Source organism: Podarcis cretensis, assembly GCF_951804945.1.
Source record: "Podarcis cretensis genome assembly, chromosome: 9".
NCBI lineage: Eukaryota > Metazoa > Chordata > Lepidosauria > Squamata > Lacertidae > Podarcis > Podarcis cretensis.
In genome coordinates, this window is record NC_137178.1 from 30,995,652 (window position 1) to 31,019,116 (window position 23,465).

Genomic DNA, 23,465 nt, shown 5'->3' on the forward strand with positions numbered 1-23,465 from the left:
CCTGGGAACCACTGGGCATCTTTGCCTGCATTTTGAGCCAATGGGAGTTTTCTGGATAGTTTCCAATGGCAGCGTGTATTACAGTTTGGGGAATACTAAAGCCAGGCCATGAGGGACGCGGGTGGCACTGTGGGTTAAACCACAGAGTCTAGGGCTTGCCGATCAGAAGGTTGGCGGTTCGAATCCCTGCTATGGTGTGAGCTCCCGTTGCTCGGTCCCTGCTCCTGCCAACCTAGCAGTTCGAAAGCACGTTAATGGTCAGGGGTCCCTTTACCTTTTAAAGCCAGGCCATATTGTGTCTTCCCTCAAAGAGGACACGTGTTGCGGTGCGACCTGACAACCAACACCCTGTGTTGTGGATGGGTATGATTGGATAGCCACAACACCATATTGGTAGGTCCCTCGATGCAGGGTTTAATCAGGCCAATGGGATCGAGGGACCTATATATGCCTATGCATGTGTCCCCAAGCTTCCTCTTTGGGCCAGTGCATTGGAACACCCGCCCACCTCTCCCTATATTTAGGGCTTGCGCTTGACCTTGCTATGCTGTCATGTGTCATCTGTCATTGGAACAGGGGCACGGCAGGAATTTCCCCCACTTGGCTGATTGGCTGTTGCCATTTGGGTTTCATCTGCTGCATAGCAAATCGTCACAACTTGTAAGGTTGTGGATAGGCTCTGGTTCAGGTGATAGGGATGGGAGAACGCTCTTGCCACCCCTATGAGAAGGGTATTCCGTTAAAGGAATCCAGGGACTCAATGGTTTGGTCAACCCTGAGAGGGGTTGTGCCCATGCCTGAGTCCAGGGGGACATCTGAGTGGTGGACTAGCCTGACCATGGCTTTCCGTTGTTCCAGGTGTTCACCCTAGGCTGACCTATGCTGGTGTCCTGGGTCAGCGCTACCTGCCACGGTGCAGGGAACTAGTCGAACCAGAGACTATGCAACCACTCACTTGATGTAATCAATAAATTCTGCCCAAAACCAAACCAAAATTTGAGTCTTGTCTGAATTTATTTAAGGGGGAGGTTAAAAGGTCTGAACATGCAACCATTTTGCAGTTGCAATTTGTGAATTGGCACACACAGCTAAGACACTCTTAGCATCCCCAGAGCCCACCTGTCAACTGTAGATAACAACAAATTGAGGGTGGTGTTTGCTCCATGGGGTGTTGTTTTTTGAGAGCAAAGTGAGGGCAAAAACACCCTACCAGTATTTTCCCCCACCCCAGAATTCAAAGCTGAAGCCTAGCAGTCCTGCACCCCCCATAGTCACAGTCATACATTTCCCATCATTCAGAGATTCCCTCGATTCTTTCTTGTCAGTCTCCTCTGATAGGCACTTAAGAGTTCTCCTATAAACTGCAGTCACACAAGAAAAGCCTCCTGGATCAGGCCAATGGGTTATTTAGTCCAACAACCTGTTCTCACAATGCTCCCCAATGCCTGTGGGGACCCTCAAGCAAGAACCGAGCACAAGAGCAAATAACATGTTGAGGGTGCTTCTACCATCATTCACCACCCCCTTCAGTCTCCTCTCACCATTGCCCATTAGCACATCCAGTATTTTTGCAAACCGGCTGCGAATGTCTGTTGTTACAAGCTGGCAACCCAAACTATTTGCATTCCCCAACTGCTAGATTTCCTCACCTCTTACACCTTTGAGCACAGTCTATTAAAAAGCCAGTTTCTATTTTGGTTGAAATGAGACTCAAGTTTAAAATCTTTATAGCTTAACTACAGCTGTTAGCTCTGAAACATAATTAGCGATACTTAGAAGAGATAATTTGGGAGCTGCTCAGGTGGAAGCAATGCAAATGTGTCTAGCTGTCACCTCCAACCTGCAAAGCACAGGGAATGGTAGGCAAAAGGGAAGGAAAAGCCACTTTAAAATAAAAATGCACTACTGTTTAAAATAAACAGAGGGCACTGCTTGCTCAGCCAATTGCTGAGTCTTGCTCGCCCCTGGTTTGGGGAGATATTTTTGTGGGAGTGGAGGGGTGCTTTAGGCATCTAATCTAAAGGGTCATATGGTAAAGATAGGAGGATGACCTGCCTGACTCCTCACAAAACACCTTTGCACCTATGGCCAAGGTCATTGCTATATAATGCCACAAATGATCATAAAGTCTCCATGTTATCACTTCAAAATAACACTTCTGGAATTGTACAGTGGCAGACTTGTGTGATGGATTTATCTAAAACACAAGGCTGACATTGCAATTCTATGCAGGTCTATTGAGAAGGGTTATTAAGTTCAATGGGGCTTACCCCCAGGTACATGTGCATTGGACTGCAACCATAGACTAGGTTCTTGGCCAATAGTTTCTTTTTGATGTTTCTTGGAGCTCCTCCAGATTGTGTTTGTTTGTTTTTGGGTGGTGTATTCTGCAACATGTCATTGATGTAGTAATGGTGCCTTAGTGGTGGATTCACACTGCACATCATTCCGCTTTGTTAGTTCTGCAATCCTTCCCGAATGAGACTGCATTCTTGTCATCTGGAGGAGCACTCCTGCGCTAGCAACAAAGGCAGAACATTTGAGGCATGGAAGCTACAGGATATGCACTGACCAGAAACAGAGCAATATGACCTCCTCAAAACTGATGCAATCACAAATATTTATTGAAAGTGGGATCCCAGTTAACACCTGCAGATTTTTATTTTTTAATGATGATGATAATGAGCTTCAGACGAAATAGCTACTTCCAGGGAATATTTTAAATTTGAATGATGATGTAGCTAATTCACCATTTCCAACATGCTTGCTCAGTTCATAATACCTAGGATTTAATTCTCATCTCTCCCGCATCATTTTATGGGATCTCAACTTCACTATTCCAGGAAGCTTCATTTATATTTTAAAAATTCTTTAGGGAAATGGATAAAGGGTTTTTATTTGGAGTAATGTTTCTTTTTGTTTATTGAGACATTCTAGAAATACACCTTGAGGATGTCAGGTAAACACAGTGTCTAAACTTGGCTGGTTCTGTTCTGGGGAGGAATCTGGCCAAAGTAGGTTATAAAAGTATTTGATTTGCTTATTGTCCACACTGCCAGTGGTATGGAAAACCTCCATGTCATGAGTGCAGTCCAGAAAGTGAGCAATTTTGTGGCAGTTACCAGAAACACTGAGGCAATTGCAACCACTTTGGACTTGGCAGTCACAATTGCCAAATCAAAATCATCCCTGAGTTAACCAATATAAATGGAAAGCCCAACTACAGCCGCCTCCCTCACTTGGCCATTTCTGCTTCTGGCTCAAAGGACTGGGCCTGAAACAAACTGTCTATTAAAAATTAAAATTTTTATATTATAATTGAATTCTCATGTTTTCACAGGACTTTGGTATGGACACTGAGAGCCTTTGGCTGACATGAGAAACAAGCAAGGATCTCAGTTGGTTATTTGGGTCAAAAGCTGTATAACTGGGAGGGCAGATGTTAGAAAAATCATAAAATAATAATGGCTTGTCTGTGCTTTTCGTTTTTCTTTTTCTTTTTTGCAATGCTGTGGTTTATTTCAAAGTCAGAAATGTAGCACCACCAGACTCCTATAGCAGAGAAGAATAAAATACCCTGCTTAACTGTGTCTTCCACCTTTGCATGAGGAATTCCCCCATTCTCTTCATTTCCAAATTCATTGTGAGCAGAAGTTGGAAAATCTTTCTCACAGGGATGTATCACGCTATGGGCCCTTCTTATTGAGCCTTCAGCATTATTTGAGCTTGTGATGTCATTGGGATGGTTTCAATGCCATTTTCACCTGCAAAAGCTATGGAGTGCTTGGGGTAGCATATTGTTTTGGTTGCAATAATTTTAGCCATTTCATGCTAAAATCCTGTGACTTTTCATACCACAACTGTTCTGGGGTTTGGGGGATATTTTTGTCCCGCTTTTGTTGCACTACAGAACAAGGGTACACCAGTCACCACTAACTGCAACTAAGCCTGTAATTAAGCACATATAATTGATGCAGACTCATGCAACTTTCCTATTTACCCCTGTCTCCACATCCCTCACTGTCCTCTCTTAGTTTCCCATTTTAAATTTTGATTCAGAAGCATTTCAGGGCAGGGGGCCTATCCCCTCATGCTCTGCAAAGTGCTATGCACATGGATGGTGCTAAACAAGCATACTGATTATTGCTGTCAGCCCTAATAAACATTCTCTTTTGGTCTCATTTCAATAGTTTCTAACCCTGTGGAGGACATTTCTATATTTTATGAGCCCATCTATATTTTATGCTTTGGTCCTTTGGATCCATCCCTTCCTGTATTATGAATCAATTTATGAGCCGCTTTTATATTCCGTAACATTTATGAACAGTTGTTGATAGCTTTCCAGTTGCTGACAAATGGTTAGGACTTATATTATAAAAAAGGGTTAACAACAGAATTCCTCCTTTGTGCAATCCCACATAATTGCACCTACCCCCTCCCTGCCCTGACACCAGCAGGAGTTATGTATGCATCATTATAGCCAAGATTGCTCCCTAAATTCTTCCTTGCTCACTGTTAGACAACTGACACCTGCATGTGCATACTTGAGATCTTTTTCGTAGCAAATCAGAAATCTAATGTTCAGCAGAACAATATCCAGCTGGAATAATTAGCTTGCATCCCATGAACTCACAATGGCTTCTGAGCTGTGTGCCTGTGTTGCAGTCCCATATGGATGCAGGGTGCATACATGTATCTGAGTACATAGGCGGCAGCAGTCATTTGGGTATTTCTCACTCAATGTAGTGGTACCTCGGGTTACAGACGCTTCAGGTTACAGACTCCGCTAACTCAGAAATAGTACCTCGGGTTAAGAACTTTGCCTCAGGATGAGAACAGAAATCGTACGGCGGTGGTGCGGCGGCAGCGGGAGGCCCCATTAGCAAACGTGGTACCTCAGGTTAAGAACAGTTTCAGGTTAAGAACGGACCTCCAGAATGAATCAAGTTCTTAACCTGAGGTACCACTGTAGTTGTCTGACTGAGAGGACGGTGAAACCAATAGGCTGGCAAAGTCTTTGCCTAAGTAGTGCAATAGTCACATGCATTTAAGTCCTCCTCAGGTATTTATTTATTTTTTTGCATATAAATGAAACATGTGAGTGATGATGAATGGGCTAAGGTCCTCATGCCACCAGTTTGAGGCCAAATGTCCAAAGTAGGGAGTCCATGAATGATGACCTTCTTCTGTGCAGTGGGATGAAGGTTACCAGATTTTTTTCAATGAATCCTGGGACACTTTTCAACTACTAAATAGATGGATTTTGTCAGGGGACTGGTTTGTAAATCTAGGGACTGTCCCTGGGAAACGGGGATGTCTCGTAACTTTACGTGGGACAGCACTGACCCATGTGGTTTACTGTTGTGCTACAGGCCATCTGGGCCACCCTTATGAATCTACCATATTTGAACCTTTAATTGAAGCTGACTAAAAACTCAGATACTGTATTAAGGCATCTTTAGGTATAAATGGTAACTCATCTATATGCATCTGGTTCATGTTGGGTGTGTGTGAGAGAGAGACTAGGCTACAAATAGGTTATCTCCAGATGAGAAATCTGAGCTTCAGAGAAGTTTGCACTCAATAATGTGAGGCAGCAGTTCCCTCTCCAGCTTCTGAGGCCTGCATTCTTGTTTCCCATGGAACCATTTACAGTACATTTTCTTCAGCATAAAAGGTTTAATTGGCTCAAAAGTCCTAAATGGAACCATTAATTGTTGTTGTGGATAGTTGTCATGGTTACAGATAACGACAGCGCAATTAAATCCAACTGACTTCATAATACATTCTGGCTGCCAGACAGAAGTTCTAACTATTCAGTTTGGCTTGGAGTTAAAATTTGGTTCTCCAGCCCTCTTATAGTGGCCCCTGTGCCAATGATTCTACACTCTTGATATTTTATACTATTCATTTTATGGTTGTATACTTCTCACAGACACACCATAATTAAAATTCCCAGATTTAAAGGATTCTAAATCAACTCCATTCCAAGGAACTATAAATAGACAGTTTTGTGGGAACAGAAATAACTCTAGATCAAGACCAATTTCCTTTCAGCAGCAAAAACACAAACACAAAAACAAACTTTTCAAAAGGGCTATACTTTAGGAGAAGCAATATAACTACATTTTTTATTTCTAGCTCTTTAGTTCTCAATTGTATGAAAAATTCACATATTCAGTTTCCTCTAAAACTATACAGAGGTTTTTATGGTATATAATGGAATTCATTTTATATAAAGGCAAAAGGAACTGATCTAGCAATAAACCAGGGGCAGTTGTTTATATTATTTTACATATTTATGATCTTTATGTATTAAAAACTGATTAGATCAGCCTTCCACGAGCTAGTCTGCTCCAGTTCTCATTAGCCCCAGTCAGTATGGTGAACAGTCAGTCATGAATGGGCATCTAAAATATTTGAAGGGTATCAGATTGGGGAAGGTTAGGCTAGATGGACTTGCTAGATCTTATCCATCTTTTGCCTTTGTTTAATCAAGTTGGAAATTTTATTTCTGCGCAAATCATGCCGAGATTCTTATTTTGTTTCCAGTTCTGAGGTTGATACTTATTATTAGGTTACACATGGGGAGCTGGAGCTGGTTGCGTGCCTGAGGTGACCTATAGGGTCTATTATTGGGACGCGGGTGGCGCTGTGGGTCAAACCACAGAGCCTAGGGCTTGCCGATCAGAAGGTCGGCAGTTCGAATCCCCGCAACAGGGTGAGCTCCCGTTGCTCTGTTCCCACTCCTGCCAACCTAGCAGTTTGAAAGCACGTCAAAGTGCAAGTAGATAAATAGGTACCACTCCAGCAGGAAGGTAAACAGCATTTCCATGTGCTGCTCTGGTTCACCAGAAGTGGCTTAGTCATGCTGGCCACATGACCCGGAAGCTGTCTGCCAGCTCCCTCAGCCAATAAAGCAAGATGAGCGCCGCAACCCCAGAGTTGGCCACGACTGGACCTAATAGTCAAGGGTCCCTTTACCTTTAAATAGCAATTTCAGTCCTGCTCCAAGTCCAGAAGTACCCCAGATTCATGAAAGCCTTTCACTTGGCATGATGTGTCCAGCTCTGAGCCCCATGGTTTCAGAAGCATAAGGTGAAGGGTCTGGAGGAGAAATCCTGTGAGGAAAGGTTGAAGGAATCAGGTATGTTTAGCCTAGGCAAAAGATGAATGAGGCAGTGATATATAAACCATCTTCAAACATTTGGAAGGCTGTCCAAGAGTAGATGGAGAGAAAACTTGTTTTCTGTGGATCCAGGGAGGAACAAACAACCAAACAGGTTAAAATTGAAGGAAGAAGCATTTAGATTAAACGTTAGGAAGAACCCTCTAATGTCATGAGGTTTTTCCACAGTGGAGCAGATTGCTTTGGTAGGTGGTCATACTCTGCTTCATTAGGGGTAACGAAGCAGAGCCTGGATGAAGGGCAGTAGCTCAGTATGAAAGCATCTGCCTTAGGTGCAGAAGGTTCAGAGTTCAATCCCCGGCATCTCCAAGTAAGTCTGGGAGAGACAGCTGTTTGAAGTCATGAAAAGCTGCTGCCAGTCAGTGTAAACAACACTGAGCAGCAGCAGCAGCAGCAGCAACAACAACAACATTTATTACTTATACCCCGCCCATCTGCCTGGGCCTCCCCAGCTACTCTGGGCAGCTTCCAACAGAATATTAAAAACACAATAAAACATCAAACATTAAAAACTTCTCTAAACAGGGCTGCCTTCAGATGTTTTCTAAAAGTCTGGTAGTTGTTTTTCTCTTTGACATCTGATGGGAGGGCGTTCCACAGGGTGGGAGCCACTACCGAGAAGGCCCTCTGCCTGGTTCCCTGTAACTTGGCTTCTCGCAGCGAGGGAACTGCCAGAAGGCCCTTGGAGCTGGACCTCAGTGTCTGGGCAGAACGATGGGGGTGGAGACGCTCCTTCAGGTATACTGGGCCGAGGCTGTTTAGGGCTTTAAAGGTCAGCACCAACACTTTGAATTGTGCTCAGAAACATACTGGGAGCCAATGAAGGCCTTTCAGGACTGGTGTTATGTGGTCTTGGCGGCCACTCCCAGTCACCAGTCCAGCTGCCACTAGTAGTAGTCTGACTCAGTATAGGACAGCTTCCTGGGCTCCTATGGTCAGTCGTCAGGTTCCTATGGTTAGTAGTAGATTTCCTGAATCAGCAGGGATTTGGACTAGAAGACTTGCTGATGCACCTTCAACCTCTATGATTCTGCAACTGTTCAGAACTTCCCTTCCACCTCTACATAAGAGATAATGGTAAATTAAATTCTGTATTTGGGCAGATAATCACATGGCAAGGAGAAGCCAAGATGTAGCTCAGTAGCTGCAAGCATATGGATGCCATCTGCCCAGTTTAACAACTGCACAGACACACATTCAAGCACATAGAAACATGGCAATTCTTTTGTTCCCCCAAATCTGCTTGCCCTGTGGCAGTAGAAGGATGGTATGGGAAAGAATAGGAAGCATAGGAAACTACCTTGATAGCTGGAGGGATGACAAGAAAACTCCTTCTATCTGTAGAAACATTTAGTCATAGTCCAAGCACAGCCACCAGGGGGCAGTTTGAACCTGCAGGATTCCAGAGGGGGGGGCGTGCAGAGGAGAAGAAAGAAGAAAAGGGTACTATGGATATGCTATCCTAGCAGCTGTAGTCTGCTGGGATGTCTGACCTGCTAGGATTCTTCACTGAAAACAAAACTAGGTCAGGAAATGGTAGAAAAATCACAACCATTTGGTATGTGAAATTGAGAAAAGCATTGAGAAATACCAGCTAAGTAAGCTTTTAGATTGCAAAGCCTTGTCTTCTGTACAGGAAAAGAATGGGCATGCACTACAACAGTTAAGTAAGAATCCTTCCTGATGCCCTTTTTACTGTACGTTCATGATGGTTCCTGCTCATTGATGGCATCGGGGTGGCACATGTGAAATTGTTTTCAATATTTTTTGTGCCTGCTCAAGTTTTTTGGTAGATATAATGCTTCATTTAGGGACGCGGGTGGCACTGTGGGTTAAATCACACAGCCTAGGACTTGCCGATCATAAGGTTGGCGGTTCGAATCCTCACGACGGTCCCTGCTCCTGCCCACCTAGCAGTTCGAAAGCATGTCAAAGTGCAAGTAGATAAATAGGAACCGCTCCAGTGGGAACGCAAACGGTGTTTCCGTGCGCTGCTCTGGTTCACCAGAAGCGGTTTAGTCATGCTGGCCACATGACCCAGAAGCTGTATGCCGGCTCCCTCGGCCAGTAAAGCGAGATAAGCGCCGCAACCCCAGAGTCGGCCACGACTGGACCTAATGGTCAGGGGTCCCTTTACCTTTACTGCTTCATTTCCATTTGGTGCATATCTTGTAGCTTCCTGCTGTAATCCTTTTTATAACTTTTAATGTTCCACTTTATTTTTTTGTCCTGCTTCTGCTGCGCTAGTGTGCCCCTCCAAACACCAATAATGCAACCACATTGGGGGAGCATCACAGAACACCTAATGAAGCAGAATAACGTGTGGATAGTCCAGTCTAAATCAGTCGCTGATGCACTGTTATTGCATCCAAAGACATATTGCAGAATACACCCACAAAACAATCCATCAGTCTGAATACCAACAAGGTAGCAGCCTACAACATCTTTCTGCCCTCTCATTCCACGGACTTGAAAGCAGAATCCCTGTTGGTGATTTTATACATGCCGGCAACAGTGCATTTTTGTTTGAGTGAACACTGTTAACCTGGCAGTCGGGGGGGGGGGGAACACACCCCTTTTCCTCCCTTGATTAAATTTGTATAAGTCAGCAGTAACAGAAAGGACAGCACCAGAGGGGCAAGACTTCTGTTTTCTGCCATGGAAAGGTCTTCATTGCCATTCATTAAGAGCTGTATTAGCTCTGCAATCCTGCATACAGCAGGCAACATTATTTTGGCAGTCAATCAATCATCTCGATATTTTTGGGACTGGCAAAATTCCAGAAGTGTCTCTCCAGTCATAGATGTCATTTGTTGTTCACTCCCCTGTCAAAGCACTGGCTGGAGGTTTAGTCAAGATTCTTTCAGGTGACCTTTTATTTATTTAACAAGTTTATCCTCTAAAAAAACTGCTTGTTTTTTTTTTTTTTTTAAAAAAAGAGAACAATAGCAGGTTGCAGTTGTCCTTTATGTCTTTGTACAGCCTCCTTCCTTTAATGTGCAGAGCATTTTTATTTACAGGTATTAGAATCATAGCACCTGAAGGACTCCTGAAGGCCATTAAGTTCATCCTCCTGTTCCATGCAGGAGAACTGAATCCAGAGCATCACTATCAGAAGGGTGTTGGTTATCTGTTCATCGTGGAGACAGGCCCTGCATTCATTTTGTTAAGTCTTCTAAATGGCTGCTTTGGGATCCATCTCCCCACCCCTGAGGCATCTGATCAAGGCCTGTATTTTAAAATGAGCTTAAAGATATATTTGCAAATGTTTGTATGTTTCATGCCAGGCAGAAACGAGCTGGCTAAGTACTTTGGCAGTTGTTTATCTTCCTGCTCTCCTGAACAAGGGCCCCCCTGATTTATAGCAGTAGCAGGAGACAAGTTTCTCAAAGTTGTAAAAGGGAATTACAGGCTGGGAGCAAATGTTACACTGACCCTACATATTACAGAATACAATCAAGCTGCAAAAACACTAATTAAGAGTTGGTAAATAGTAAGGTTTATTGTTTAACAGAAAATAATACCATGTGCCTCCCATCAGACTCTAGCCATATTTTCCTAAGGTTTAAGGTATAATGAGAGAGTTAAAGGGCAATAAATTTTGGGAAGAGCTAATGGGAAAAGCAGGGACGCAGGCGGCGCTGTGGGTTAAAGCCTCAGCGCCTAGGGCTTGCCGATCGAAAGGTCGGCGGTTCGAATCCCTGCGGCGGGGTGCGCTCCCGCTGCTCGGTCCCAGCGCCTGCCAACCTAGCAGTTCGAAAGCACCTCCGGGTGCAAGTAGATAAATAGGGACCGCTTACCAGCGGGAAGGTAAATGGCGTTTCCGTGTGCGGCTCTGGCTCTGGCCAGAGCAGCGATGTCACGCTGGCCACGTGACCCGGAAGTGTCTCCGGACAGCGCTGGCCCCTGGCCTCTTAAGTGAGATGGGCGCACAACCCCAGAGTCTGTCAAGACTGGCCCATACGGGCAGGGGTACCTTTACCTTTACCTTTAATGGGAAAAGCAGCTGGCTGGGAAAGGGGGGGGGTGTAAACTGAAGAGGCTTCTTTTGAAGCTGTTTTTTACTGAGTTCCTTTTTACTTTGCAAAGGCCTTTTCTTCTAAAAAGCTATCTATGTTAAGTATGAGATTTGTTGGCTTAATGTAATTAGGCAAAGGAGTTAGAAAGTAAGAAATGTTAGATTCTTATGTTAGATTCTTATTTCATTGATGGTGTGTGAGAACGTGAACCCAAGATCTCTGTTTAGATAGAATTTAATACCACGAGCCATTTGTTTTAGCCATTTGTTTTGGAATGCAGGGGCAACAGGGGCAAAAGGTGATCTGGTAATTAAGGTGCCTTGTCGAGGCAAATGTAAGATATATGGCTACTTGTCTGCCATTTATGGATAGAAGGAAATATAGCTCTTTGTCTCCCATAAAAGGTAATAGGAAATGGGTGTATCTTTTATGATTGGTTCTAGCAAACAGCCAATAGGAATTTCAACCAGGCTGATTGGACAGAGGCAGCCAAAGGAGGAGCAAGGGGGCTGGGCTGAGGAAATATAAGTGCTGGCCATCAGGGCTGGAAGGGGGCAGAGCTTTGGTAACCATATGCCACTGTGCCTATCATTTATTTGTCTGACAAATAAATTATTATTTTAATTTCTCTATTGCTGCGTTGAATATTTCATTCCAGCTAAGCGTTAACCACACGCAGGGTGCTACACCCCCATCAAATGTTTCACTGAGAAAAATACTGTGGAAAAGTCATCCTGGTGTTGCGGCGTCTAACATGAAGATTGGGTTTAAATCTTTTGTCTCCATGGGACCCACTGCATCTGAGTCTCCACCCATACTATTACAGTGGTACTTTGGTACTCAAATGCCTTGGTTCCCAAACACCGAAAACCTGGAAGTAAGTGTTCTGGTTTTCTAATGTTTTTCAGAAGCCGAACATCCAATGCCACTGTCAGCTATTGTTTCCAGGGCGCCTGCACTAATCAGAAGCTGTGCCTTGGTTTTCGAACATTTCAGAAGTCAAATGGACTTCCGGAATGGATTAAGTTTGCCCCTTTTGTTTTTACTATTTATGATGTTTTTTTGTTTTTGAAGCTTTTTCAGTTAATTTGTTTTTGTGATTGTGTGGTTCACAGTTCAGCTACTGATTGATTGATTGATTGATTGATTGACTGACTGATTGATTGTGTGAATGCGGAAATGGATAAAAGACCCCCATCCAAACAATGACTATCTCAGTACGGGTAAGAAAAAATAATAATTTTTATTTATTATCTGCAATACTGTCATATTTATTTTATAGTACAGTACATTGATTATTGCTTTCATTTTATTGATCAGTGGTCTTGTTAAATAGTAAAATTCATGTTAAATTGCTGTTTTTGGGGTTGTTTTTAATTGTTTAATTGTTTAATTGTTGTTTTTGGAGTTGTCTGGAGTGGATTCATCCATTTTGCATTACTTTCTATGGGAAATCATACCTTGGTTTTGGAACGGACTTCCGGAACGGATTAAGTTTGAGAACCAAGGTACCACTGTACTTGAAGATGCATTTTCATGGAATGTTCACAAACACTCACCCTCCAGCTGCTAAATTTAAAGGCTAGTCAGTGAGTGCTGCACTCTGCCGTGCAGGCAGTAGACGATCTGTTCACCTAGGAAAAGTAAATGTTGTTCTGAGCTGATTTTAAACTAGAAAAAAAATCTGTACTATTCAACAATATGTATTTTCCATTGTGATTGCCTTATGGTGAGCTCATTTTCTTTCTGGGGAATAGAAAGGCTAGCTTCTGAATAGGATTGGGTGCAATTTATTTGTACCTTAAGAAATATCAGATATCTAGGTGGAAGTGCAGCAATAGAATAGATAGACAGATTTAACTAAAGTTATGGTGAACTAAAAAATATTTGCAAAACAGAAGAACAAGCATTCTGGTTGAGTATATAACTGAAGACGACTCATGGGAATACAATGTCTGTGCTGAATTATTATTATTATTATTATTATTATTATTATTATTATTATTATTATTATTATTATTTTCCCCAAACAATACTGATAAGAATGTTCACATTTTTCAAATCTCTTTACTGGAATTATTTCCCTACCACTGCTGCTTTGTGTACTTTCTCCCCAGTGATTACTGAGTTTTCTTCCTGGGACTAGTTTGCTGGGCAATCCTGGCTAATCATAGCATCACAAGCGTTTATAACCAATCAGACTTAGCTATGTGCTGATCTGTCACTGAGGGACAATGAAGTAGCTTTTAGGAACCATTATCCTTAGTTTCAGTGAGTGAACACTATAGCAGAGCCCTTTTTCAAGATTGCTAAAAAAATAAAATACCAACTCAAATGTGTTCAGGTCAGCTCTGCTAACATAGTATTACGCCTATTGAAGTACAAGGTTTCCTACTATGCTCTGAAAGAATACAAAATATTTTCAACTTGGCATCTATATTTTTAGATACACATTACATCAATGGAGCTGTCATTTTCTTAGCTAGCTTTCTCCTCCTCAGTGAAGAGGCAAATCTTCCCAGGCAGACAAAGAAGAACTCCTTTTTATCCTAAAATAGACCTGATCTTTCTTGAACAGAGTTATCAAAGTATGCTTTTAAGGTTTCAAGAATGAATGAGAGGCTTTTACAATACCATCCTATGCATATTTACTCAGTAGTAAGTCCAACTGTGATCAGTAGGGCTTACTCCTAGCCTAAAGTTCTTAAGAACACTTTCCTGGGAGTAAGTACTGTTGGACACACTGGAGCTTATTTTCCCATTTTCCAATCTTAAAAGTTCAGCTCTATATGTTTCTGTAGTGATTAACAATTTTAAAAACCAACTGAAAATTCTTCAGCATTTTAATGTGATTCCACCCCCCCCCCCAATAAACCCATTTTTGTCTGCATTTTAGACGAATGTACACATTTATGCAAGCAATTTCTCCCAGTATAATGCATCTTTGCTATGTTTCAGGAAAATACAACCTTGAGAAATTCAGCTTTAAATGGGATCTGAATTGAATTTCTGCCCCATCCCTACTTGTGAGTAAGCATGCATAAGATTGTGGTATTGGCCATTTGTTTGTTCTGACGAAATGACAATAGATAAGGCAGGCTTTGCCTTGTTGACTGCACCTTCCCAGACATTTTGCCATTTCTTGCAAAAAGCTGACAAAATGCATAGGAATGTCATGTGCGCCCAAATATCATAATTAACTTATCTTTTCTGAGCTATTAAACAGCCACTGAGAACAGCAGAAAACACACACAATGCGTCTCCACGTGGCTTGTGAAAACATATGGACTAATTCAATTTACAAGACAAGTGGAACGGCAGACTTAATTTCATCTCTTTACTGGCTCACTGTACCATTCATTTATGAAGCACAGCATCCCCTCCTGAAAGTAAGTGGCTTCAGGACCGGCTGGCGGTGCCAAATTGTACATCCTGGGTTTGTGTCCTACAAATGCACTGACGTCTGGAGCTAATAAGCTCATTAGGCACAAAACTCTACAGCCCACAACAACAAAAATTGGATAATTGGCTGTATATACACATTAAACAATTTGCAGCTCTTATATTCACAGACCTATTTCCTTAGGGTTTAAGGGTTGCCTTGAGACCAGGAGCAGGCTGCTGTGCTCACAAGATGCTGCCTTGTTTCAGACACACCTTCAGAGCGCAGACACAGGAGATGCGGGGGAAAGACGGGATATGCCTTTCAGCAAAGTCATTGCTACGTTGCTTTATTTGGGTTGAAATCCCCTCAGGATTATGATCATTTTAAACTGGCTGGCAGTCTGGCTGTATATACTGTGCTTAAGTTGCCAGGTAACTGACAGAAATAAAAATACTTCAAGTAACGTTCCTTGGGAAGCATAATGCTATTTTTATGCAAGCCAGCCTAGCAAATCAGGCTCCAAAGTCATTAGGCCACAAACAATTTAACATGCCAGTGTGTCCAGACATAAGTATGTTACTTGTTTGCATACCATCCAGTATCTCATGGGATAAAGAGAGAGATGCATCTGTACACCTCCTACCAAGGGTCACTGCTTGAGGAGGGCATGTCCCCCATTACACATTGCTACAGGCTCTTCTCTGTGTCTTCTGCTCTCTGCAATATTCATAAACCTTGAAAGGGTTTATGTCCTGCCCTTTCTTAAAAGCTAGGAAGAAGTCTGCTTTGTTGGTTGAAGGTACACAAGAGAGTCAACTCCTGGAATCCTTAGACAGCAGCCAGGGTCCAGATGTCCTGGCAGGACCCCTGGCTCATGCCTATCTTGGACGCCTTTTTATATTTTCTCTCTCTCTCCTGGTACTCTGAGTAGCACCAGGAGGCTGGCAACAGCTGCCATTTTCATTGCCTACAATGCCCCGACCTAACCTTGCTTTGAGGAATTTAAGGGGTAGCTAGATACAGCCACCCAAGTTCTCCTCAGAACACTGCTGCCACAGCTAGGCGAACCTGCCATGGTCCCACTGACAGAGGAGGGGCCTGAGCAGAGGACACACCACTCAGGGCCCCCTCACACCTGGAGATGGCACTGAAATGCAATAAGTACATAAGCTTTCTTCAGAAGTTCTCTTTCTGACTTGAAGGTAGTAGGGACAGAGGCTGATGCCGCCTACTGTCTGTGCATGGAGAAGAGTCATAACATCTGAAGAGGACTACTATTGCTCTCCATTGGGTGGGGAACGTTTTCCAGTCCAGGGGCGATATTTCCTCATGGGCCATGTACCAGTGGTGGGGGTGCTCAGAGGCAAAAGTGGGTTGGGCCACAGGTAAAAGCAGAAGGAACAACAGATGTGACTCTTAACTTTGTGCAATGGGCCACACTCCCTCTTCTAGCTTGGGGATGGCTGCACAAACCTGGGGGGAAAATAAAAAATTTTCCTTGATTTTCCCCCCAAAAAAACTAGGTGCGTCCTATAGGGCGAAAAATACGGTAGTTCCTTCAAAACCCAAACCAAAGATGAAATATGTCCTTGACAGACAGGGACACTGGGTATTTGTGATGTATCAATAGGCTGAAAGGAAAGCGGCGGCTATCTTTTACAAAAGCATCTTTGTATGAGCATCCTGAAGCTATTCTTACTTTCCCCACCCAGGTTGGCAGGCGAGAAACTAGTTGCAAGCCTGACTGAACCCATTTTGACCTCATTTGGAGGAGTTGCTTATCTAGGGCAAGTACCAAGAGACCTTGACTGAGTAGATGTGTGGCAGCAACCACATACTGCCTTTTCCATCCTAGCCATTGGAGTACTTTTCTGACATGAGAAGTGGGGGTGGGGAAGTGTCACAGTGCTATCTTTATTAAAGCTGGTTAACTATGCAATACTTTTTTCCAGCCTGGAAAACAATTCTGCACTGTATTACATCTGGGCTAGAAATAGCACTTCACGCTCACTGCAGCTGCCTGTCTGATCTTTAAAGGTCTGCCCTTAACTGTGGCCCATATAATTGTGCATCATTTTACAACACATTCCCTTTTTTTTAAAAAAAAAAAAATGACATTTCATTTTTCTGTACATAAAATTGGAAGCATTCCTGGGTTATGTATGGCTGGAGCTTCAGAAATAACCTGGAGCACACACATGCCTGTAACCATTCTGACAAGCTTTCCTGAAAACAAAAGGCAGCATTCAGCGTAAGTTAACTTGGGTGCTTAAATTATCACTGACACTTGTGCAGTGGTGACCTTTGAAAAAATCTTATGAAAAGGAAGGACAAAGAAAGGCTGCTTTATACTACAGTTCTCTGCAGCATAAAACTCAGTTCTAAATGAGCCCAGCCCACCAAGCTCGGCTTCTTGGCAACCTCCACTCATTCCCACGGGCCTGGGCAAGGTTCTCATGAAAGACCCCTGAGAATGAGGAGACAAATATAAGTGAATGGTATGCACAGTCCATGCTATATTTGTCTCACTTGTTAAACTCTTGTCTTGTGATGCTGAGGAAAGGAAGTTTGTGGTGGATCATTTTCACAACCTTTTTTTTTTTGGGGGGGGGGGGAATCCAAACTCCTGGGGTAGGTAGCACTTTTTTTAGTTCTCACTTTCAAAACAATATGCATCCCTGATTGCGCATTTGCATTGATGCAGCTTCATTTTAACACAATCAGCAGTGGTACCTTCCAGTCCATGGGGAGTTATTTTCCAGAAAGTTTGTTTGCCCCAAAGTTCTGGTTTCTTGCTAACAAAGGGTTTGTTTTTAAGTAGGATCATTGATAGGTCCACAGCTGTCAACTTTTCTCTTTTTTTAAGGGAAATTCCCTTATTCTGAATAGGATTCCTCACAAGAAAAGGGGAAAGTTGACAGCTATGGATAGGTCTCAGACAGAGTTTAAGGCAGGGGACATTCCCAGTTGTACCTGAAGATACCAGGGATTGAATCAGCTACTGCTTGGATGAAAAATAGATGGTCTGCCACTAATTGACTTCCCTTCCTCATCTTTTAGCTCACCACTTGGCTCTGACCTTGATCTTTCTTCAGTCCCAAGGATCTGTTAGGGTATTACAATATGGGTGTGGGTTTGAGCTGGCTGGTCACAGGCAGAGCATGGTAGCACCTGTGGCCACAGTCAGACTCAGGAAGGAATCTTCTAGATCCTTGCTGGAACCAGGCAGAAGGCAGAGATTCAGTGAAGGTGGAAGTCCTATTCAGGCATTCCCCACCTGTGATTCTAGTCATGGCGGGCAGGTGTGTGAGAACAGGAATACGCTTATTAGCACTATCTCTTTTGTTGTGTCACTGTTACTGGCTTTGTCACCCTCCGTGCACTGGGGTCTGAACTTTGGTAGCAGGTAAGCCTTGTCTAGTGCTCGCCCCCCTTGTGATTTAGACTCCTGATCTTCCATGGTTCTAGATCACATGGGTGGTGGTGGTGGGGAGTCTACCCAAATAGAAAAGGCTCTCCACTGCAGAAGTTCAGCACTGCAACTTCTGAAGGACGATTGAGGCCAACTCTCTCAGCTGCCCCCTCTTTTACATGAATGGAGTCACACTGGGAATGGGGCTCAAATGCCTGACTAGGCCTGGCCCAGTGGGTGAAGCAGGCCAGAATCTGCGCTACCTCCTTTCTCCCCAGTTTTATGAATGTATATTTTGGAATAAGACCTCTGGGTTGTTTTTCCTGACAGAATTCTTAATACCGCCATGAGCTACTGCAATTTGTGCTTGCTATACTCAGTTTCTCAATATTACATTTGATTTTCTAATTCTGACACAGAGCTTGCTGGCAAATATTTTTGCTCTGTTTTTAAGCTCAGAGTTACCCAAACATCTGCCAGATTGCTTTCTATTTATGTCCCAGCCTGACCTTGTTATAAGTAGCAGCTGATAACAGGTTTACTTCAGTTTGTTCCTGACAGATTCTGCCTCAGCTTTAGATTCTGCAAGGATTTAGCTCTGAATTAACCTTTCATACAGAATTCTCTGAGTCTAATGCTTTAGAGATCTAGTTCCCTAATTTATAATTCCACTTTCTAACAGAAGTAGTTTGGATGCATATTTTCAAAAAAGAAAAGGGTTTAAGGGAAAAGGGAAACAATTATAAAATCTATTCCTCGTAAGATATTGATTATTTAATTTGTATACCGCTTAATATATACTGAAGCAACAAGAGACAAATAAAATATAAAAAATAAGTAGATACACACAAAAATGTTACATTAATACAAGGTTACCAATAGATATAAATCAGCCTCAATATATTTTCCTTCTGACACTCCCTCCCTCTCAGCCTCTGGGATCTCGCCCAGGGTCCAACAAACTCTCAGTTCACCCCCCAAAGGTCTCAAAGCAAGAAGACTTCCTGGAAACAATAGATATAATTTTAGTCTCTTAATCTAGACTTGCTCTTTATGGGCAGGCCCAAGGTGTATGGCACTTCCTTAGGCTGCTGTGTCCCATTCATCAGCACTCTCCACACCCAGTTCTAGGTACAGCAGCTTTGTTGAATTTCCCAGGGGGTCCAAAGGACTGAAAGAGCATCCCCCTCCACTCACAACTTTTTCTTCACCCTCTTTCCTCTCCTCCTTCTCCAGCTGCTTTATGAAGGCTCAAGCAAGTTTCCTCATCTTCCCCCCAGATGTTAACTTAAAATAAACCACATGCACGTTGGTAAAAACTAATGATGATGACGACGATGGTGATGCAATCATGCCTACAACTGCATCAAGATTCTTTTTGTGCAATATTTCCCAAAAACATACATATCTATACATATTGATAAAGCATCACAAAAAAATTATTGATGTGATTTTGTTGTGATTTTTTGTTGTTAGATTTCTTACCCATCCTTCATCCTATGGTCCATGGGAGGGCCACAATGATCTAGAAGACTCAAGAACGTAAGAAAAGTCCTGGTGGATGAGGCCAATGAACCATCTAGTCAAGCATCCTGTTCTCAAAGGGTCCAACCAGATTCCTGTGGGAAACCCACAAACATAAGAGCACTCTCCCTCCTGCGGTTTCCAGCAAATGGTATTTAGAAACACTAGATGACTATCGAGCCATCGGTATCTCTTTCCATGAATTTGTCCAGTCATCTTTTAAAGCCATCCAGCCTTTGACTGTGTCGACCACAGCAAACTATGGCAAGTTCTTAAAGAAATAGGAGTGCCTGATCACCTCATCTGTCTCCTGAGAAATCTCTATGTGGGACAAGAAGCTACAGTTAGAACTGGATATGGAACAACTAATTGGTTCAGAATTGGGAAAGGAGTACGGTAAGGCTGTATATTGTCTCCCTGCTTATTTAACTTATATGCAGAATTCATCATGTGAAAGGCTGGACTGGATGAAGCCCAAGCCGGAATTAAGATCACCGGAAGAAATATCAACAACCTCAGATATGCAGATGACACAACCTTGATGGCAGAAAGTGAAGAGGAATTAAAGAACCTTTTAATGAGGGTGAAAGAGGAGAGCGCAAAATATGGCCTGAAGCTCAACATCAAAAAAACTAAGATCATGGCCACTGGTCCCATCACCTCCTGGCAAATAGAAGGGGAAGAAATGGAGGCAGTGAGAGATTTTACTTTCTTGGGCTCCATTATCACTGCAGATGGTGACAGTAGTCACGAAATTAAAAGACGCCTGCTCCTTGGGAGAAAGGCGATGGCAAACCTAGGCAGCATCTTAAAAAGCAGAGACATCACCTTGCCAACAAAGGTCCAAATAGTTAAAGCCATGGTTTTCCCAGTAGTGATGTATGGAAGTGAGAGCTGGAGCATAAAGAAGGCTGATCGCCGAAGAATTGATGCTTTTGAATTATGGTGCTGGAGGAGACTCTTGAGAGTCCCATGGACTGCAAGAAGATCAAATGTATCCATTCTTAAGGAAATCAGCCCTGAGTGCTCACTGGAAGGACAGATCCTGAAGCTGAGGCTCCAATACTTTGGCCACCTCATGAGAAGAGAAGACTCCCTGGAAAAGACCCTGATGTTGGGAAAGATTGAGGGCACAAGAAGAAGGGGACGACAGAGGATGAGATGGTTAGACAGTGTTCTCGAAGCTACAAACATGAGTCTAACCAAACTGCGGGAGGCAGTGGAAGACAGAAGTGCCTGGCGTGCTCTGGTCCATGGGGTCATGAAGAGTCGGACACGACTAAACAACAACAAAAGGCTAGTGGTCCTCACTGCCTCCTGTGGGAGTGTGTTCCCTGGTTTATTTTTTTAATAAATTTTTTTATTAAAGTTTATCATACCAACACAATACAAAATACAAACAAGCCAGAAAAACAGAAAAAAGAAAGGAAAAATAAAGGAAAAAAAACATGTATCATTTCCGTACCTTATTTTCTTATAACTTACTTCCCCGACTTCCCCATACCTCCCCTCTCTGTATTCCAATTTCTATTTTATTTCTTCAGCAAATCCTTATCCTTAATTTTAATTTAATTTTTAACCTTTCTTTTCTTTTTATCTATTTCCGCTGAAAACCCCATAATTTCTAAATCAATGTCATTCTAACATTCATTAATTTTGCAATGTTTCTTAAGATAGTCCTTAAATTTGTTCCAATCTTCTTCCGCTGTCTCTCTCCCCTGGTCTCGGATTCTGCCGGTCATTTCTGCCAGTCCCATATAGTCTATCAACTTCATCTGCCATTCTTCCAAGGTGGGTAGATCTTGTGTCTTCCAGTACTTTGTGATGAGTATTCTTGCTGCTGTTGTAGCATACATAAAGAAAGTTCTATCCTTCTTTGACACCAATTGGCCGACAATACCCAAGAGAAAGGCCTCTGGTTTCTTCAGAAAGGTATATTTAAATACCTTTTTCAGTTCATTATATATCATTTCCCAGAAAGCCTTAATCTTTGGGCACGTCCACCAAAGGTGAAAGAATGTACCCTCAGCTTCTTTACATTTCCAACATTTATTATCAGGCAAATGATAAATTTTTGCAAGCTTGACTGGGGTCATGTACCACCTATAAATCATTTTCATAATATTTTCTCTTAGGGCATTACATGCCGTAAATTTCATTCCGGTGGTCCACAACTGTTCCCAGTCAGCAAACATAATATTATGACCAATGTCTTGTGCCCATTTAATCATAGCTGATTTCACCGTTTCATCCTGCGTATTCCATTTCAGCAGCAAGTTATACATTTTTGACAAGTTTTTTGTATTGGATTCTAACAATTCTGTTTCCAATTTTGATTTTTCCACCTGGAAGCCAATTTTCCTGTCTATCTTATAAACTTCCATTAGTTGATAATAGTGAAGCCAGTCTCGCACCTGTGTTCCCTGGTTTAACTATGCACTGAAGAAGTACTTTTTGTTAAGGATGCTGGGGATTGTAGTTCCATTAGGAGCTTCCTAAGAACTCTTGGCACTTTAACAAATGACAGTTCCCACGATTCTTTGGGGGAAGCCGTGACTGGTATGTAAGGTGTGGATGGGGTCATGATCAAAGGCAGGCTTGTGGTAAGAATCCAGAAAGGACAACTGGCATGACAAAATGTGAACAACTTTAACACACAGGAGTTGGTGTGGCTACTCAATGAAGCAGGATGGAAAATCTGACTGGGATGGGAAGCCTTTATAAGGACCTGCTGCTCTGAGCCTGGCTTTGGCTGGGGAGGGTGGGATATAAACAAAAATTATTATTATTATTATTATTATTATTATTATTATTATTATTAACTGCTTCAGGTCTTAAGGTTCTTTGTTTGCTTGCAACAGACCAACCCCTCCATCTTCCACCCACACCACACTCTCGGACCCCTCTGTTTTAGAGCTTGGCTGAGGCCTGGAAACCTTATTGCTAGATAATTTTCAGGTCTCCTGACTTTCTTTCAAATACCACTATGCCATCAGTTTGTTGAACTTCAAGTTGTCTGTCAAATACAAATACACACATGCAAATTATGTCATGCAGGGTTTTGGCTGTTACAAAAGCTTAACAATATACACATTGGCCTTTCTTTGCCCCAGCACTGGGGAGCAGAAGATGTGCTCCCTGACACTCCAGATCTACAGTGCTTTGAAACCCAAGGTCAGAACCTTGAAAGCCAGAGTTTTATGAGATGCATTTGCCTGAGCTTGTAGAATAACCCGGGGACCCTATTCACAAGGTTGTCCTCCAGTTCCCCGAGAGCACAGATATAAAAGTGATTTACAGAAGCAGCTGCTGAGTGGCCTTAATAACGATAGGGATGCATTCAGTCATATTTCCTCGGGCGGGTTAATAGCATGAGACTTTATATTCCTTTTGCCCTGTAGGAAGGAACCAGTCAAAGAGGGATAAAGGGTATTTGCGTCTCGGAAGTGCGGATGCGCTGCCTGCTGAGTGTGAGAGCATCAAGAGCATCTTAAATGGCCTACAATTGCTGGGTGCCCTCAGAACACATCAAATGGTCAATAATTGAAAAGACAACATCACCCTCCCCCCCCTTCTAGCTGCTTATCTATATGCTTGCAGTCTTGCATGGACTGAAAAGTCTTTCTCCTTCATCGCCACAGTAGCAGTCAAGGTCTTTGTCTCCCAGAGATAGTATATAGCTCTAATTGATCACAGAACAATTTCACATCCAGCAACAACCCATTCAAACAGAGTCAGGCACATGCTTTGCATTGTTTCCTCAGTCAAAGAGAGGAAATGGCAGCTTCCAGGAAATCTTAGCAACTGGAGAAAGAAAGATAAGGAATGTTTATGTTTTCCATAACATGCCATGCCTTCCTTGCAGGGATATTCTCACTCTGCTACAATATTGTAGGCTGCTGCTCTCAGGAAACCTAAAATGACCCCCCCCCACCT

General features: G+C 42.8%; 1 protein-coding gene across 1 annotated transcript in view; it reads left to right on the forward strand.

The window, feature by feature from the left end:
• LOC307224076 (uncharacterized protein) overlaps positions 1–10,340 on the forward strand; it is a 132,754-nt gene extending 122,414 nt beyond the window's left edge. The window contains exon 6 of the mRNA XM_079990567.1: positions 10,210–10,340. Within this exon, the coding sequence (XP_079846693.1) occupies positions 10,210–10,216 (7 nt within the window). The 3' untranslated portion in view covers positions 10,217–10,340. The remainder of the gene's footprint in view (positions 1–10,209) is intronic.
• Positions 10,341–23,465: the final 13,125 nt, after the last annotated feature.